Below are 20719 nucleotides of genomic sequence, written 5' to 3' on the forward strand. Positions count from 1 at the left end.
TGATATATAATTTACACCCACATGTTGCCCAACCGTTTGGTCCAAACACATACTCGATTTCTTGTCATATTTTGAATATGAGGGCATTTAAAGAACAATATTTTTGTTCTATTATAACCTTGTTCAAAACTGACTAAAACAAATTAAGAAGTACACTTTTTTCTACTCCAACTTTACCAGAACTTCTCTTCCAAACCCACCTTCATCCATATCTTTAGAGAATCTGTTCAAGATGTGACCGGTAGGTGTGGTATCAAAGAATCTCATCGGGCTCCTTACCACTCGCTCGAACAGCCTGTTATGAAGGGTGGATGATGATCTCATAGTCAACTGAAATCACATAAAAGATTATAACACTGTTACATGTTGTTTGCAGACACGTGTTCGGGCATTGACTGTAAATCTAAGAAAGGAATTACCAGGAAAAAAACAAAAGCAATTTGAAGGGAAAATTGTCAATGAAGAGCTTTCATGTCATCTTATATAATTTATACATCTAAGAGGCCTCAAGGAAGATAAAATAAAATAAAAACAATTTGAATGAAAGTTTTAATATACATGAATCATGTCATCATGAAATAAATATAAAATCACTCCCATTTATATATTTACTCTTTCACATTGCCTGTACAAGATATAATGCCATTGCCAAACTGGCTATATATTACTTTCACAGAAAACAAATACCATTACGTGTTTATCAGTTAGATTATGAATGTAAAAGTTGGTTCAAACCAGTGTAAACTGCCTACAAGTGTGCTGTCCCTGTAATTCTATGTATTGTTATTATCATTATTATTATCATTAGTGTTATCATCAATATCATTATTATTAATGTTAATACTATTATTAGTATTATTATTGTTATCATTATTATTATCATAATTTTCATCATCACTATCATCAAAATCATCATTGTTCTAGTCATTATCCTAATCACCGTTATCATCATCGTAATCACCATCATCATCGCCACCATCAACACCGTGATGGTGGTGATGATGGTGGTATCATCACCACCATCACCGTCACCATGTCATCATCACCATCATCATTATTCTTGCTACAATGACTATCATCATGTTTACCTTCATATAGATTAGGCTTTTAAGACCTGCCACAACAAAGACGACAGCCAGAGATACTGCATACACCAGCGCGTAGAAACCTAGATTGGCATCCTCTGACAAACTCATCTCATCTCCTTCCAATCCACTGCTATTCCCCTGTACACAGCATCAGTGAAATATCAGAAAAACTGAGAGTCAGAGATGACGAAAACAATAATAATTATAATAATAAAAACGGTGCTTATAAAGCACTTACCACCGAAGTCCTTAAGCGCTATAACAAACAAAATACAATGATAAACAATTACATATCAAACAAAACAACAAAAAAATGCAAATAAACCTACAAATTACAATACATATGAAATATACATCAATGTGTACAGAGTAATATAATCATCAAAAGCAATTTTGAATAAATGTGTCTTAAGACAAGTTTTGAATTGGTTAACATTCTGACAGTTTTTGACATTTTAAGGTATTTTGTTCCAAAGTTCAGCAGAAGCGTTGCAAAAAGAGCAAAACAAATATAATGTATAAGATCTCCAATAATTAACATATTATTTTTAGCAAAGATTGTATATTATGTGAAATAAAACAGGGCAACGAAAATCAAAACAACCAAAAATAAATATTTGAAAAATGACACTTATGCTTGAAGAGTACTTGTGTCACACTGAGGTTTGCATAGTTTAATATGGATGAATGTGATATTTTTTAAAATCAAGTCTTATCATATCTCTTCCATTAATCTTTCCAAAACAGTGCTCTGAATTACACAACACTCACCTGGCTGGAGTTACTGGTCTGAATCCAGTACCCAAGCCACCAGTTATTGAATACCAGTAGACCAACTAGCACTATGAAGGAGAGAAAGAGACCAGTGGCATTGAGATAACCTCCCATGCTCTCTACGTAGGCATGGTATGTATGCCATCCAGGCCCCCTGGTAGAAGTCAATTCTGCAGACAACGGACTGTCTGAAAATACAATTAGAGGGAATTGATTATCCTAAACAACTATGAAGACGAACAAACGTTCAAATAATAATAATGACAAAAATAATAATAATGATGATAATATCAATAATAATAATAATAACAACTATACAAATAATGACATGTCTTTAATACCAAGGGTAGCCTCATAAGTATTAATAATTTTCCGTGAGGGCCCTGCAATGATTGTATTACCCTGGCTTTTGCCGAGTTACCATGATGAGGTGCTCAAGCATTCAAGGAATATCGTCCTCCCGGGTACCTATTTACTAAACCTGGGTGAAGGGTGACAAATGTAGATAAATATCTTCCCAAAGGACATCCGCGCTGTGACGGGACTCGAACCACGCACCATGTGATTCACAGTCAAGTGACGTATCCATTAGTTGTCAATTTTACGACTTTAAGTAGAATTACTGTATTATTTAAACTGTAAGTTTACTTTTCGTTTATTTTTCTTGACCCCAAGGAAGAACAGTTTTGTCGTATTGACAAAGCTGCATGAGTGGGCTCAAGCCATTCACTTTACCCTGATTTTATATTTTATATTTTTATATTTTATTTGCATTATTTTTTATATTGTGATTTGGAGAAAAAATACAATACCATACCAGGCTCACTCCTTTTAATGCAATTCATGCTGGAGCCATTTTATCAATACATAATATGTAGATTTACTTCCAAGTACCTTCATCACGTTCATGAATCGATGATTCACTCTGTCCATCTAGATCACCTGGTAAGCTCTGTACTTCAGAGATATGTCGCATCACATGCCTGCAAAGAGTTTCCAGCAGTAACTTAGTAGTAAGAATACTCTGACTGTATTGAACATAGGTTTCAGATAGCAAATAAGACCCTTTCAGAAATTATATTATATTTTCACAATACACTTCATTGTTACAATAGTTTATTTTCAAAATGTTAAGGCTTTAAAAATATTCATAGGTCTGTAAAACTTGTGACCATAAAACAAAAGAGTACTAGATTGATCACTGAAGTAATGAGCCTTCAACACCAATTTCCTCGGATCCAATACCCACTTTGAGATCGAATATGCCTCATGGCCATGAAATTGTATAAACTAAAACTTAAAACCGTCGGGGCATTTCATTTTTACTCTTAAAATGTACCGACTTATATTCTCAAATATTTTTTCTTTTTTTAATTTGTATACAAATTCCTACATCAGATTCTGTTGATTTCAACTGAACTAATACAAATTGGATATTTTTTTTTTATACCAAACGGTCTTATTTTATAATCAGCATACAACATAAGCAACATGTCTAAAATATCATCTGTTCATAGACTAACTGTTTGTTCGTTTCCAGGTTAGTTGCGCCCTCTCTCGTCTCGCCATCTTTGATGTTATGAGCAGTGATGAATCGTGCATACTCCCCTCCTTCCGATATGAGGTCATCATGAGGACCCTGCTCAGCGATACGTCCATTGGACATCACCAGGATGGTGTCACAGGCTTGCAGATACTGTCAAGCATTAACACAAACACAGAATATTATCATTTGTAAAAGCTTATACTGGGCCCCGTTTCATAAAACTTTATATCAATAACAAGTTACAAGCTACTGCTGTTATACGCTACTGAAATCATGGCATCTGATTGGCTGAGAGCAAATTTGTCATGGAAATTTAGCATTTTGTTATAGATAACAAGACATGAAACGGGTCTCTCTTTTTGTTTTGTTTATAGATAGGGGTATGGCACTACGTTCCATGCTGAGTACGATCACGGAGGGTCGCTTTAATTGTGTGAAGGTCTCATGGTAAAGTGGTTTATTCACTAATCCCAGGTTGGTGTTTCGAACGCCAGCCCGGCATTAACTTCCTTAACAAGAGATTAATCCACATTTGCCACCCTCTCGGCTATGACGGGGGTAATATAAGGTTGGAGTGCCATAAGCATCACAAAGATGTATGCTATATATTAAATAAGTCCCCATTATCATTCTTCTCTTCCTTCTTCTCCTCCTCCTACCTCTTCTTCTTCTTCTTCTTCCTATGATTATAATTATTATATAATATGATTATCATTGTTGTTATTATCATCATTATTATGATTATTATTACTAGTAGTATCATTATTATTATCATCATCATTATAATTATTCTTTAGTAATGACCTGTAATTGATGAGTGACAAATAACACCGTCTTGTCCCTCAGAGTTCCCATGATGCAGTTGGTAAAGATATGTCTACCAACGTGTGTATCTACAGCACTAAGAGGGTCGTCTAGCAGATATACATCTCGATCAGCATAGACTGCTCGTGCTAGGCTGATTCTCTGCTTTTGACCACCGCTCAGATTGACCCCTCGTTCACCTATCTTTGGAATCAAAGAAGAATGATTGAATATATAATGATTATAATGTATAATCATCAATCTATAGTATACATATATTAGCACATACGCAATTCAATTATCAAGTTGTGATGTTTAGACTTAAGCATTTTCCAATGTTCTCTCTCAAGTAAAGGTTATTCTAACTTCAACTTTAGATAGAATGGGATACAAACAGTTTTGGAGGGCTTATTACGAATCATCGGGTCATCGCGTCCGGTCGGGTTACACGACTTTTCGTAAAACGAAACGGAAGACCATGCGAAATTTTGTAGATTTACCAGGTTTTTTTTCACAAATGTTGGGGTAAATTGGACCAGACCAGTTGTAGATGAGAAAGGTTTGTTTCACAAACTTTAGCCCCCAAATTTCGTGAATAAGGGGGACATTTTTACAAAAGGTCGGGTAACTACTCGACCCGACGTGATTACCGATGATTCGAAGTAAACCATTTTGAAGTATCTGTATAAATCATCGAACTATCTAGTGCAATAGTACTGCCCTGAAGAATTGAAACTAGTGTATTTAATCCTTTTCTCATAGATTTAAAGCATGTGATATTAGTCGCTGAATAAGGCATTTTTATAAACCAGAACTCAAAGCCAGGTACTACCCCAATGCCGAAGCAATCAACGCCCTTTTGATTATGAGCACCTACCTACCTCGGTCTCATCGCCGTCTCTTAATACATCACGGTCTGGTCCAAGACTACACGCTGAAATCACCATCCTATAACGCTCTTCATCCATCTCTTCACCAAATAAAATATTCTCCTTCACAGAGGCATTGAATATCCATGCTTCCTGGGCCACGTAGGCGAACTGTCCTGCAACTTGACAGACGCCCTCTAAGGTGTGCATTTGACCAAGGATAGCAGAAAGAAGAGATGATTTCCCGCTCCCAACCAGACCGCAAACACCTGTGATTTCACCCTATACAATAAACAAAATGTAATTGCGGGTAAACAAAATCACTACAATGTTACAAGATCGCAAAGCCTGAAAGGAAACCTATTTTAGTTGCACCTTGACATTTAGATAGGCAACTTGTACATAACTGCAATAATTAATGCCTACGCATTCACTGTTCAAAAAACACGTTTTATTGGCTTAATCTAATACCCTTATTTAAGCACCACTGACTTTGTAATGTTAACACTTCAGCAAAGCCAGTGCAATTTATATTGCGTATGTTTAGATTTAATAAATGAAGTGTATATTAATTCATTTAGTGGAGTGTAATAAGAGGCATTAAGTCAATGAATCTTGAATAGATAAATGAAGTTTACCCGCCCAGAGATAGAGTCTGTTTTTAAATTTTACCTTTTTGAGCTGTAGGTTGATACTGTATAGTGTAGGAGAGATCTTACTCGAATCATAAATCACTCCGCTGGGAAGCGTAGTCAATCTGACTCCATTGGTAAGGCAAGTATTAGACATAATGTCATCTATAAGTGAGAGAGAGAGAGAGAGAGAAAGAGAGAGAGAGAGGGAAAGAGAGAGAGGGAAAGAGAAAGAGAAAAAGAGAGAGAGAGAGAGAGAGAGAGAGAAACGGAGAGAGAGAGAGAGAGAGAGAGAGAGCGAGAGGGGAGGGAGAGGGTATAATATACTTTAACGCCAGGCCAATCTTAATTTTACTGAAACCTAACGAGGAGATTTTGATTAAAAATTAAAAAAAGAGATGATCTTTGTGAGCATCAGATAGTAAACATAGAACATAACATTTGCATTCAGAAATTATATCATTTATACAAACTTGAATAAATTTTTTTTCTTTCTCAAATTCATTGACTTCTTCTCTATTTATTTTGCTAATGCGTGTTAGACTGTTCCAAAAGTACCCCGTGTGGGTAATTCTTATTAATGCCCCCACTGCTGTGTATTATTTGTAATTTATAAGGTATATATCATAAGGATATGCACATGATTCATGACCATCTTTTCGAGAAAAAATGAGCAAAAAACCTGGATAAGGATGTATATGAGTTGACCAAAGTGTACCTTCATGATACTTGTCTTCTTGTGATATCTGTTCTCTCTCTGTAGGAATATGAGTGTCCTTCTGGTCATTCTTCTTCCCGGTCTTCTTATCTCTCTGGACAACATCCCAACCGAATGTTCCTTCTCTGATCTCGACCATGATGTCTGAAGTATCTTCCAGTCTTGGGTTAGGTTCTATCCTCTCTAAGATGATAATAGCCTCAAGAAGGGAAAAGAAAAATGATTTAGGAAAATATGAACTTCTAGAAATGTAAGTAATTATTTAGATCAAATATTAATACATCGATGTACAGGCCAAGTGCGTTTGAATCAAATTCATTTTCCCCATCAAATTCACTATTTCTGATGAATAACACAATTAATAAAATTAGGAATATCATACTAATTCTGCGCTAGAAGCAATATTATCAGCACATGTTCTAGTGTACTAGTATAGTATTAATTACTGCTTTGAGAGAAATAGTTGTTTTTATACGATCAAGGGAAGGTTAGAATTGTGCTATTGCCCGAGGCGTGCAGTCATTAATACTTTTATATGCCGAAAAAAAAGAGTCAACTTATGACACCACCTTGGTCTTTATCTAGTTTATCTGCACGGTTGTTTTTTATGAGTGTATTTTTGAGAGTAGACTGAAAAATAAAAAATAAAAAATAAAAAACCTTTGTCGAAGATGGGATTCGATCTCTTGCGTACCAACGATGATTTGACTAAAATCACCGTCTTCGACCGCTCGGCCATCGCACACTGATACCATAACCAGCAGTTTTCTTTAATATATACATTAAAATGGATTGAAAACGGCTTCGCGTGCTGGATGCTTCGCGGCAGCTCCATTAAACGGGCCCTTCTTTTACTTTTGCAATGCATTGGCACGAACTTAGATCAAGATCTATCGGCTGATGTTATTTTTGGAAGTTTATTTTCGTCTTCATGTCAACAATGCAAGATAAAATTGTCGGTAAGATCGATCGAGATTCAATTGTATTGAAATTACCGACCAATTCTTCGCACACGTACGGTATCCTCGATCGCTCAGACCATTCTTTAACATGTAAACCCATGGGTATTTCACCCAGACTGAACTATTTTCCCGGTAACCATGGTTACTGGGATTTTAGAACTATTTTTTAGAACTATTACATGGGTTTGGAATTTTACCGGGAATATTACAGGAACAGTTAAAGTTTATGAATGCAATTTCGACCAATCAGATGGCTGGATTTCTTAAGTGAGGTATATAACATGTTTTATTAATTAAATGATGAATGAATCTGATTAGTACAGATTATAATGTCGTAGAATACCTTCATGGTGTGTGGTGCACATTAAATAGACTCCAGTAACCAGAGCCCTGAAACAGAAAACCGACTTACATTTAATATCTCTAATCCTGCAATTAAGTGTATCTTATTAAACCTCGTTTATACCTGTGACATAAAACCTTTATAAAGTTACCGCTTTTTTCTTTCTAGGGAAGTATATTTACATTACTTAACGTGAAAATGCGATTGATTGAAGAAGATGGGATTAAAATTTGGGAGATACAACCAATCGTAACTCTTTATGTTACAGGGTCCTGTGGTGAAAATAAATTATTATATATCGCATAATTCAGTATTCACTAATAATAAAGGTTTGGAGGTAGGTTGGTTGGTTTGTTGGTTGGTTGTTTATTTTACCTGACTGCAACCAGTAAGCAACCAGGGAACCGATGGCTTTAAGTCCTCTCCGAGGGACTTGATAATGAGGATCAATGACTTACCAAAGGGCCATATGGCGCTATATAGCGCATCGATTTGGTTTTGAACCCGGAACCTCTCGGTTACGAAACCACTACTCTACCATTGAGCCATCGCGCCTTTATAAATGTAATTCATTGTTATCATGATTACCTTAAGTCTTCTGAGAGCAACGGACCCTTCTGCTACCATTCTCACAGCAAACGGAGTCGGTCCTATCACCACTCTCATTACATTCAGAAGAGCCACCAGGGTGAAGGCCTGACGGATAACAATGAACAAAAAAATGTATTAAAAATTTCAATAGCCATACTATCATCCGTGTAGGATTGATAAACTCAATCAATATACGTAGCAGGGTTTGTCGGGATGATACATCCAAAGCAGTGGAACAAGGAAGCACATGCGCACATAGTTTCGAAGCTAGGAACTTTAACGAATCGACTACGTCGACTGATTAAACTAAAAACTAGACTCGGCGTAAAAAGTCAAATTTGACTGAACGCCAAAAATACAACCAACAATAAAATATCCATGTGCGTCTTTAACGGTACTATCAATTATTTTTGGAAACATTGGACAAAATACACCATCGGAGTTTCATAACCTGATATTTGGTTGCATGCCATGTTAAATTAAATGGCAAATGAAGTGTTATATTTACATTTAAACCAATAAGTTGAAAAAGAAAATCGATGAACGGCAACCGTTATCATCATCATCATTTCATTTCTTCTCACTACTTCTCCTCCATTTCAATTTGAACTAAGAGCCACTGTAATTTTGAACTCCGATGATGACAAAAAGTACGTATTCACAAAACCAAACAAAGATTTACAGTAAATACAGCTAGCAATTATTAAAATTAAAAAAATAGTCCCGATTTTTTTGTTGTTGAGAATGTGGCATATTATTAGCTTCCATCTAGAAAGTATTTTTAAAGGCCCTATTTCAAACAGTCCACCTTCATTCTTGAGTTACGAAAGGCACGAAAAATATCAAGCTTACAAGGGGTATGAATAAGTCATTTGTTAACTGTGGTTATCAAAACTGCGCCTAAGCTATTAATAGTCGCAAGAGATACCTATTGAAACTCCCATTTCCTAATAAAGATAATAGATATGCATAGGTAGTAAAATTAGCAATTGTCATTTGAGAATATATTCATAATGCATCATACACTCACCTCCGAGGCAGAGAGGGTGTTGCCCATGGCAACATGAATCAGAATGGATGATACTGATGCTAGACTGGGTACGACTGGGATAATACTGATGCTATAACTCTGAATCAATCCTGCTTTCTCCAACAAACGCCTCTCAACGGCTCGAATACCTAACATCAAGTGGAATAGAACTTTAATGATTCTCTTTTATGGGCGAGGGGGGGGGGGTTCATAATTGAATAATTGAATACATACACTGAATAATGGATGTAACACTGTAAACATATATCAAATACAAGACCAGGAGAAAATATGCATTTTGTGGTAGGTATGTACCATGGTTACTATTGTGTACTGTATTAGATTGTCATTTAAATTCCCTCGATTAACAATACATTATCTGCAATTACCTTTGCAAGGTTTTATTTCTCCAACATTTACATCGTGACGTGGGTAAGTATCATTCATCTCTTCATCACCATCCTCATCATTAAAATTTAATTAAATTTAAACATTAAATCTTAAAAGGTTTCTTTTTTGGAAAAAACAATTTCCATATTTAACTTTGCTGAGCGTATTTGAATCTTTTATATTCTTTTCTTTCCTTTTCTCCATTACAGCGCAAAGGGACATATTTGTGATATACGATATAAGTATGGCATATTATTATTATCATTATTATCATTATTCATGATCATTATTATTATTTTTATGATCATTATCATCAAGATCGTCATCATCATCATTTTCACTTAACTCACCTGCAATGGTCTTCATGAAGGGTTTCTCCCATGCATACATCTTGATCAGTTTGATGTAGGAGAGTATCTCGTTCATCTTTTTCACTCTCTCATCTGTAACCCTGATGCATCTGATTCTTATCATAGAAACTGCACGCCCTAAAATCATCTTCAAAATGAAAGAACAGATACAGATCTAAATGTAATGCAAATTCCAATTTATTGCTGTTCACAAAAGAGCGTCGCTATCGTCGGGATCTTGTTAACTGAATTTTTCCGAAAATTTGGGCAATAAACAACAACAGAATACAGAATTTCAATGCGCCGACATAGGGTTGATTGTTTTCTTCATGTGCCCGACAGGTATAATGCTAACATAAATGGGGGGGGGGGGGGGGGGGGGGGGAGGAGGTGTCAGAACCTACACCCCTTATAGTGACGCATCTGTTTACGTAGGCCCTCACGGTTCAGCTCTTAAAGGTACCTTTGGGTGCAAGATTAAAGTGTTCTCTAGAGCAGCGCTTTTGAACATGGGTGCCGCGAAAGATGTTTACTAAGTTGCACTTAGAACTTATTTTTGGTACAGCCTCAATTTTATGAAACATTATTAGAAACGGCATATCTTACACTCAGAGACACCAATGACAATTTGTGTTAATAAATTGAATTGTTTTCTCTTCGTGCCATTTCATCTCTCCTAAAACACAGTGACCCGTGTGTGGAATGTCTTACCTGTAATGGGAAGAAGAGGGAGAAAGTGATGACCGTTCCAATGAGAGCACCAGGTCCAATGATGAGATACGTTGCTATGGTAGCAGCTACCAACATCACCAAGGATGAGATGAGGAAGTTACCAATGACGCAAGCATCATTGGCACACACATTGACTATCTGAACAGTACGGACAAATATAAATGAAAATGATATGAAGGAGAAAATGTATCAATCTAAACCTAGCTTCAATCGCCAATGGCGTAATGCAATGTGAATTATATTGTAGGCCCCTACGATGAAATGTTATTGTAAACACGCACAATTCAGCCAATGGCTACAAAGCTACACTGTAAAAAAGAATTTGTTCATTGGTAATTTTTACGTATTTTTTCCATGTAGAATTTACTTGAAAACATTAGTTTTGCCACTTACGCACTAAATTTAAGTCTTGCTAACTCAAACTTTCAAATTAGTAGAACATACGTGGAATATTTAAGTAAAATCAAATACATAAAAACTTAGTAAAGTAATTTCAGCTTGTATTAATTTAGTAATTTTAACTCAAAATCAGAAATTATACGTATTACTCAAACAATTTATGTTGATTATTCTTATCTTTTTAAAGTAAGGACCGATGCAGTGCGTAATAGAAATATTTACATAATTTATGAATATTCATCAAGACCAAATTAAACTCTTTTTTAAATAAAACAATTCTTTTTTGTGGTTGAATGAAAATTTAAGGACTTTAAAACATTTACTAATTCATTTAACATGGCTAAGCAAAGACAAGACAATTTTTAATTGTTACCCAGTTCAAAACAAATCAAAACTTGATATTTCAGGAAATTGTCAACCAATTTTCCTTTTAAGATGCTACGATCAAGTATATATAAAATTTGGAGCCTTTCAATCTGTGTCGAATTGAAGCGTATGTAATAGTTTGTGATGGTGGTAGATATATATATATATATATATACGGTTAAATCTTAAATAGAAGAAGTGAATGATTAGTGGATGTTACTTGTTAGATTAATGTAATATATGAAATATGTAATCCTATCATAGCTTTTTTTTAATTATCTAAAATGATTACAATACTTAAATTATTTACGTTAATGTAACTCGATTTAACTGAATTAAAATTTATTCAGCTAAATAAGTAAATTCTACTTAAGATGCCATAGGTAATATTTACTTAATAAAAATAAGGCAATTCTTTTCCTCAATTTTATTGAGTTATTTCGACTATTATTTTTTTACAGTGTAGTTAGATTTAAACAACTATTTACTTTAATGAATTGAAACGATAAGATTGAGAATAATTTTATTTTTAAGTGTTATAACAACGTTTTAAAGGAAGAACCCTAATTTGTATCGGCAAAAAAGATTGAACATATCCTTTTTTTAAGGTTATCTGCAATTTTTTTCTTCAGAAAGTGGTTTCAAGAGCCAATTGTAGATACGATCTACACTATCATGTGCAGATAAAGGTCATTTGTACAAAAATTGTAAAATCCACTGAGCGAAACGAATACTGGATTTGTGTCTTGAAAGTTTTGTAATCATTATTAATTTATTCACCGACGTCACATTCTCTGATACATAATTGGATATGTTCTTCACATTAGGGCAGACGAAAGGTATTCGTGAAGCACCTCCATCATTTTGGCAGTGATTATTCTGAATTGCACAAAGTGGGGCCTCTCCTTGTATATGAGATCTGTGGATATTTTGGGGTAAACCAAAGCTAACTGCGAACTGGTTTATTCATGACAATCAGTAATCTACACATATGATCAATGAAAAGTAGGTGGTGAATAGTCAGTAAACATCCTTTTAGAGGAGCGACTTTTTCTTTGCCTTCTCAAATTCACCAGTCAGTGGCGAATCCAGGTGTTTTTAAAAAACTAAATTATACCTGGGCCGGGAGTGCACGCGAGTAGTCCTTGTATCCAAAGTCTCTGACAAGCTAACAAATGATTTTCTCAAGCAGGGGACACAGGTATGTATTAAGTAATCTCACAAGGTATTAACAAGTGTTATTTAAGTAATGGTAGTGGCGTTTATCTTTAATGTACTTATTCTAAGTGCATTCATCGACCACTTACTTCTCCTACGCTCCAGTCTTGGAGACTGCGTAGGTATGCCAGTCTACGGAACGCCAATGCCAAGGCGCCGCTCCGTAGCCGTGTAGCCGTCCGACAGCTGAACACCCAGAAGAATACATCGCCACAAATCCTGATGATATTCATCATGAAGATACTGAATACAAGCAGAATACCATACCGTAAATCAACCTCAACAGCCTCAGTGTATGCAAGTAGTTTCCGAACAAGAACAGCCTGGATAGAAGAACAAACAACTAACATAAACATCATTTTAAAAAACATTATGCATGTAAAGGGACGTTTTTGTTGGCTACGTCAGTACCGAAAAGGCTTGAAAATTAAGAATCCATCAGATCAGGGCTCTGTTTCATAAAACCTGTTATCAATAACAAATTCTAAAATGATATGACAAATCTCCTCTCAGCCTATCAAATGCCACTATCTCAGGAGCTTTTGTTATTTATCAAAAAAAAAACTATCATGAATCAGGGCCAAGGTCCACCTACCTACACGATAAATTTAGCCCATTCCCCCCAAGTTGTCAGTCATCATAGTCTTCCTATCAATTGATATCATCCAACGAATTCCTGCAAGCTATTTTTTGTTGTTATCAAAACAATCATTGTTTAAGAATGACATATTCAGTTCACTGCTGAAAAATTAATTTGTTCAGCTTAGATATGGATAATGGAAACACATCCTTCCAAGAGGAGAAACTTACCGAGGTAACAAAGGCAGCTATAGTAGAGATAACTAATGCAAGTAAAGCAACAATCAGTCTCGTTCTAACGAACCTCAGTGCAACCCATCCAAGAGAAGCAGCTTTTTTTCCTTTTCTTTCTACCTCATCTTCCCACAATCTCTCAAACCTGATAAAGAAAAGCAAATCCACTTTAAATAGAACGGATGTGATATCCACATGCATTTCTTCTTAGCCCATCCTAATGTTATAGGCAAAATACCAAAATGCATCATTATCAGTTATCATCACTATTACTTTATTTCCGATGACTTGTTTTCTGTTGTATTTTATTAAATATGAGCGGCGCGAGCACTCTTTGGGTTATTAAGTTACGAATAAATGTCGCCATTCTCCTCTTTTTTTTCTTTTTTTTTCTTCTTCTTCTTCTTCTTCTTCTTCTTCTTCTTCTTCTTCTTCGTCTCCTTCTTCTCCTTCTTCCTTCTTCTTTCATTATGATATTTGTTAAAGGTTGATTACATCACAATACGAATTAAATGAATATTTATTCGGATATGTCTTACATGTATCTTATATTTTAATAGCCAAATCAATAAGTAATTCACCTGCATTCATGGCCCCCCTAAACAAGGTTCAAAATATTAAATAGTACACTTGAAAGGGCAGCACCAGGGGTCATATTCAGTTGTAAATCTGACACCAAAGCTTGGATACGCCCTTGCCCCATCTATCAAACGGGACGAACCTCTTGGATGTGAATGTATTGCTCTATTAATCATCCTGGAATGGATGTGGCTCTAAGGACAAGTCCTGACGTTGAATGCTGACTTGACTTTGCAAAGAACAGTGACCCTTTTATTATAGAGGTCTAAACCAAGTTTACCCACGTAATTCATTTCGCTAAAGACAAATACGGGCAAAACGTCATGTCCAAGAGCCAAGGGAATTCACCAATAACCCACGGCGCTTCCACTTTTCAAAGACCAATTTAAAGTTCCATGGGTTCTACTCAATTAAATGATAACCTTTTCAAGAAAATCTATTTATGGATTACCAAAGGAGACCAGCCATGGGGATTCTACTTGAAACAATTAAACTAATTGTCTCATTTCTATTTTCTAAGATACAAAGGGGTAGACAAGACTTTGGTCTTTTCTAATACAGATCAGGGGCGGGTACAGCCGGCGGCAGGGGCCCAATTATTGAGAAAATATTTAGCGGCGAAACAGCCGGCCGATAATTCGCTCAGTGGGGGGGGGGGGGGGGGGGGGGGGGGTATTGAGCACTATTTGTAACGTGTTTTACACTTTTTTCCCCAGGGGAGGGGGCCGGGCCCCCTGGACAGATTCATACATTATTTTAGAACAGATTCACAGTCCGAAACAAAAATGATAGTAAACGATGCATGCAAAGAGACCACAAGCCTCCTGCACACACCCACACTCATATTGCCATCAATAAGGAGAACGAACTTACACACCTAGACTGTATGCGTTTTTAATTAATGGAGACATGAAGAGAAAGCGATTTACAAAGAAAACGAAGAGAGTGATATGTGGAGAGAAAGAGAAAGAGAGATAGAGAGAGAGAGGAGAGGGAGAGAGAGAGAGAGAAAGAGAGAGAGAGAGAGAGAGAAAGAGAAAGAGAAAAAGAGAAAGAGAGAGAGAGAGAGAGAGAGAGAGAGGGAGAGGGAGAGAGAGAGAGAGAGAGAGAGAAGAGAGAGAGAGAGAGAGAGAGAGAAGAGAGAAAGAGAGAGAGAGAGAATGAGAATGTGATGAGGGGAGCTTCAAGATTCAGTCAAAGTGTGCGATTATACGGGTCACTGCCAGGAACGCAAATGTCAAAGGTCCTATTCATGTTCAGATAAAATTTCATAATAAAATTTTGTTTTTATTACACACGCACCTGCTGTCTTAAAGAAAACCGCATAAGTAAGGTGTTACAAATACTAAATTTGACATTCATTTCCAACACGTGATAGAACTCTTCACACTTAAAGCCCCTCTAAAGTGTTGGGAGTCTCAAATATTTGGTAGCAAAACGTCACTTAAATTGTATAAATATGTGAAAGAAGAAAAACACACTTCTCTAAGGATTTTCAAAATATATACATTATTGAGGCCAATATTTGATGAAGAATACAAAATGTTGTGTTTCTGTTGTACGCAGAAACTTCATCAATATTCGTCTTCAAACACATTTATTAACATAATACTTTCAGATGTGTGTGTTAAATACATACTCTTTTACATCATTATATCATTTAAGTGAAAGTTTGCCATCAAATTGTTGAGGCTCCCGAAACTTTAGAGGGGCTTTAAAGTATTCCTATGATTACCTGCTACATGAAACGAAGATGAGACATGTATTAGAAAAGGTTCCCGAAATAATAACTATTCAAAGACATGTTTTTCCTTTCATAGATCGGGGTGTTAAACTCCATAGATAGATCAACTACTGGCAAATTTTCCTATTTGTGAATTTGGAAACATGTAGTAAAGAGGGAATCGGATCTTTTTCTAACATGCATTATTCATACAATATACAAAACACCATCTACATAATAATAATAATTATGATAAATATTCCGCTTTTATATAGCGCCCAATACATCGATACAACGATGTGTCTAAGCACTTTACAGATGTATCATAATCAGTATATAATTTTTCGTCTAAAATCATTTTAAAGCTATATTGGGGTTTACAAACCAATTCAATTGGACATCAAGCGTAGAAATACAATGCACTAGTCGGACTGCCACTTTTCCCACGGATCTTACAAAGTAAAGTATTACTTAAGGAGCTCATCCAAAGTATGTTTTATGAAATATGACAATAATAGAAAAGAAACATTGCCTAACTCTCAGTTTATTTCTCCCAGCAGGGGAATTTTTTATATAGGTCACAGACGACTCATTAAAAATGAGGACAATAGATCCTACATTTGTCTTGGAGCCTAGAAAATGGATTCTGAGTGATTAGAGCGCACTAGGCTGCCTGATAAATGTACTCAACAATACCAGACTGCTCAACCAAATAGAGAGAGAGAGAGGGGGGGGGGGGGTGTCAGACGGATAATAAATGAGAGATAAAAAGAGTAAATGAGAGATGAATCCAATCGTGAGTTGTTAGGTGGCAAGAAGAGAAAGTGGAGGGAGAGGGTGAGGCTGCGGGAAGTTATGGTGGGGGTAAGTTACTAAAGAAAAAGAGAGTTAGGAGAGAGGGGCAGAGGGAGAAATAGAAAGAAAGGTATTCATGTGTAGGCAGGGGCAGGGGGCTGAGGAGGGAAGAGGTACAGAGGTAAATTAAAGGGGAGAGACGACCAATTGATGATGCAGGGGATATTTAAAACATTAAAACAGGGGGAGGGGATGGTAGATTTGAATTTGAATTTGAATTTATTAACAACAACACATCACAATAATGACAGTACATATGAACAATCATATAATGCAAAGAATAATACTGATACATGTATACATAACACAAGAATAATGTCGATTGAACAGTAATGGTTTTAAAACGATATTTTTTAGACATACATCTGCATACTATTAAATGTACAAAAGATATATACGTAAATATGTATATTACTATGTTTAGGTGAAGTTGTTAATGGGAACTAGAAGTTAGCACAAGTGCTAGTCGAGCCTAGTTCCATTCTTTGGCAAAAATTTTTTTTTGTTAATTTGTTTTTACATATGAATGTAAAACTTGTTTGTTTTGTATTTACATATATACAACAAAATAATACAATATCATGTAACTTTTTTTCTTTACTAAAATGAAAAAATAAAAATAAAAAAGCTTAAGCGTTAAAGCATTATAATGAAAGAAGACAAATCTTTGAAGAAATAAAATCATCAATGTGTTCATAAAAATGAAAAGGATGTATTAATAAAAATAATCATACACATGTACGTACATGCACAAATCCTGTAAAAGCTTAAGGCCGCTATAATCGTTAACAAGGAAGTGTATACATATATAAAAGGAAGACAAGTAATATAAAAGGAAAATACGAAGGGGATGGGATTGAGCCCACGTCATTTACATAGAAGGTAGGTGGAAAGATGTCTCCGAAAAGATAACCTTGATGTTTTTAATCTAATTTCATCTGGCAGATCATTCCACAGCTTTGTTCCTACAAACGAAATACAAAATTGCCCTTGCGTTGTCTTACATTTTGGTTGATACAGTAAGCCACTTTCTTTTCTCCTAGTTGCATATCTGTGCTGTATCATCTGACAATAATCCACTAAAGAGTGTGGTAAAAAACCTTTTACCAAATCATACATAAATGTTGATACAAGAAGTTCATGAAGTTGAAAAATATTTAAAATGTTTAGACTATGAAAAAGAGCTTTGGAGTCTGTTCTAAGTGGACTGAATGTAATTGCTCTCATTGCCATTTTTTGACTTAAATATATACAATTTAGATTACTTTTGTAAGTGCTCCCCCATACTTCTACTCCATAAGAGAGGTGAGGCTGTATAAAAGCCTTATATAATAACACAAGTATATTCTTGGGAACAAAATGTCTCAGTTTAAACAGAATACCTACTTTCTTTCTTATGCATTTGTTTATTGTCTGAATATGTTCTTTCCATGAAAGGTGACAATCAATTTCAATTCCTACAAATAATGCAACAGATACCTCTTTAATATCTGATCTTGATATTCTCACAGATCCCTTTTTGTCTATTGATCTACCTATAGATTTCATAATCATATAGTTTGTTTTCTGTAGGTTAATTGTGACTTCATTTGCATTACACCATTCCTGCACCTTCATTAAATTTTCACTTACAATTTCTAAATCAATTTCTTTTTGTCTAGGATTAAAAGTATGAACAAGATTTGAGTCATCAGCAAATAATCTGAAATTGAAAAAGTTTGTGGAGTTAGGTAAGTCATTTATATATAGTAAAAATAATGTTGGTCCAAGAACGGAGCCTTGAGGGACACCGCATGTTATATTCAATTTCAAAGACATTTTGTCTTTATATTGTATAAACTGTGATCGTTTACACAAATAATCTTCAAACCATTGCAAGGCTAACCCACGTATTCCATAGTGTGACATTTTTTGAGGAGAATGCTGTGGTTTATAGTATCAAATGCCTTTTGAAAGTCAATAAAGATGCCAACTGTTGTTCTACCCTCATCAAAGTATTTCAATAGTGTATTTGCAAGATGTTTCTTACGGAAACCATACTGGTGTTGAAACAAGATATTGTTTGCTTCCAAATAGTCAATTACACGATTATTTATTATTTTCTCAAAGATTTTACCCAGTATAGGTAAAACTGAAATAGGTCTGTAATTACCAGCTAGATCGATTTGCCCCTTTTTATTAATAGGTCTCGCTTTTGCTACTTTCAGTGCGTCTGGAAATTTACCTCTTTCTATGGAAAGATTGAAAACATATGTTAATGAGCTTGAAATGGATAGGGCAGCATCCCTCAACATTCTTGCTGGCAAATTATCATAGCCACATGCTTTTTTTGTATCTAAAGTCTGTAAGTGGCATTTCAATTCATTCTCTGTTATTGGTTTTAAAAATAGTGATGTTTCTGTTCTATATCCTAAATATTCTGTAAAGTCAGAATTCACTGGTGGTATTTCCTTTGCCAGCTTTGGACCTATGTTTACAAAAAAGTTGTTAAATTCGTTAGCTATTTCATTGTCAGAAGTTATCCCTCTATTTTCTCCACCACCTGAGCTTAATAATTTCTCTACATTGGTCACTTTATTTTTGACATTTCCACCACTCAACAACTCGTTAATTGTTCTCCACGTTTTACGACTATCATTCTTATTAATGAAGAAGAGGTTACTATAATATTGTCTCTTTGCATTTCGTAGAACTGTAGTTAGAACATTTCTATACCTCTTGTATTCTTCCTCGTCTTTCTGTTGGAAATTTGATGCCTTTAGTTTAGAATACAACTTGTGCTTTTTCTTGGCTGATTTTAAAATAGCATTAGTCATCCATGGTTTTCTTCCAGCATTTTCCCCCTTTTTTAGGTTCTTCGAAGTTGATGATATAATTGGTGCATGCTTGTCACAGACTTGCGTAACTAAGTCGTAAAATACAGAGTACGACTCATTTAATTTTGTACAACCACTTACATTGTTCCAATCAATTTTACCTAGATCATCATGGAATTTATTAATATCATAATTTCTGAAGGTACGAAACACAGACTTTTTGTGGCTTGTTTTACTTGCCTTTCTAAGATGCTCAAATGCAACAAAGATAGGGAAATGATCTGATATATCAGTTTCTATAACTCCAGCATTAATAGAAGAAATTGTTACATTAGTGTACACATGGTCAATAAGAGAGGAAGTTGTTTTAGTTACTCTTGTTGGTGAAGTGATTAGTTGCTGCATACCCAAACATTGTAAAGAAGTTAAAAATTGTTCTGCTTTCATATCTATTCCTTCCTTGTGTAGTACATTAATGTTAAAATCTCCAAGTAAAACTACATTTGCTTTATCAATTTTCAATCTTTCTAATGTTACCAGCAAAGAGTTTTGAAATTGATCAATATCAGTATTGGGCTTACGATAAATAATACCTACAGTAATTTTCCTACCATTCAGGTCAGTTTCTAACCAGAGACTTTCTGTGTGAGTGACTTCATGGTCAAGAATAACATATTTTAATGAAGAGTGAATGTAAGCTCCAACTCCTCCACCCCTTTGTGCCACCTGTTCTACACTTTACCTCAAGGACATAATGATTTAAACCTAAAATACCTTTGTTTGAAACATTCCACACTTCTGATATTAAGGCAATTATATCAAATTTTGTTTTTAATGTATCTTCATATAACAAATTTAGATTATCAAAGTTCTTATTAAGAGATCTGATATTAACATGTTAAATACAGAATGAATGTAACATTTGCTCTGATAATGTATTATCAAATAAATGAGGGCTAACATTATGTGATTGAATCACAGATGTCTCATTTTGTTCCATTTAAATAATAAAACATTTGTTGATCATAATATTTATAAGTCATTTACATTATGGAGAGTTTAAAATCTTCATATTTGATGTGATTTAGCCCAACATCAAACAAGTCATCAGGTGTTTTGAT

General features: G+C 35.1%; 1 protein-coding gene across 1 annotated transcript in view; it reads right to left on the minus strand.

Annotated features, from left to right (window-relative positions):
• LOC593868 (multidrug resistance-associated protein 5) overlaps nucleotides 1–20719 on the minus strand; it is a 41639-nt gene that overhangs the window by 10819 nt on the left and 10101 nt on the right. The window contains exons 3-17 of the mRNA XM_030981637.1: nucleotides 13623–13770; nucleotides 12902–13135; nucleotides 10809–10967; nucleotides 10098–10245; nucleotides 9358–9506; nucleotides 8325–8432; nucleotides 6432–6630; nucleotides 5754–5878; nucleotides 5094–5363; nucleotides 4213–4416; nucleotides 3386–3558; nucleotides 2757–2845; nucleotides 1860–2050; nucleotides 1089–1226; nucleotides 201–330 (exon numbers count right to left, since the gene is read on the minus strand). Of these exons, the coding sequence (XP_030837497.1) occupies nucleotides 201–330; nucleotides 1089–1226; nucleotides 1860–2050; nucleotides 2757–2845; nucleotides 3386–3558; nucleotides 4213–4416; nucleotides 5094–5363; nucleotides 5754–5878; nucleotides 6432–6630; nucleotides 8325–8432; nucleotides 9358–9506; nucleotides 10098–10245; nucleotides 10809–10967; nucleotides 12902–13135; nucleotides 13623–13770 (2465 nt within the window). The remainder of the gene's footprint in view (nucleotides 1–200; nucleotides 331–1088; nucleotides 1227–1859; nucleotides 2051–2756; nucleotides 2846–3385; nucleotides 3559–4212; nucleotides 4417–5093; nucleotides 5364–5753; nucleotides 5879–6431; nucleotides 6631–8324; nucleotides 8433–9357; nucleotides 9507–10097; nucleotides 10246–10808; nucleotides 10968–12901; nucleotides 13136–13622; nucleotides 13771–20719) is intronic.

This window comes from Strongylocentrotus purpuratus, unplaced genomic scaffold, assembly GCF_000002235.5.
Source record: "Strongylocentrotus purpuratus isolate Spur 01 unplaced genomic scaffold, Spur_5.0 spur5_scaffold_12, whole genome shotgun sequence".
Lineage (NCBI taxonomy): Eukaryota > Metazoa > Echinodermata > Echinoidea > Camarodonta > Strongylocentrotidae > Strongylocentrotus > Strongylocentrotus purpuratus.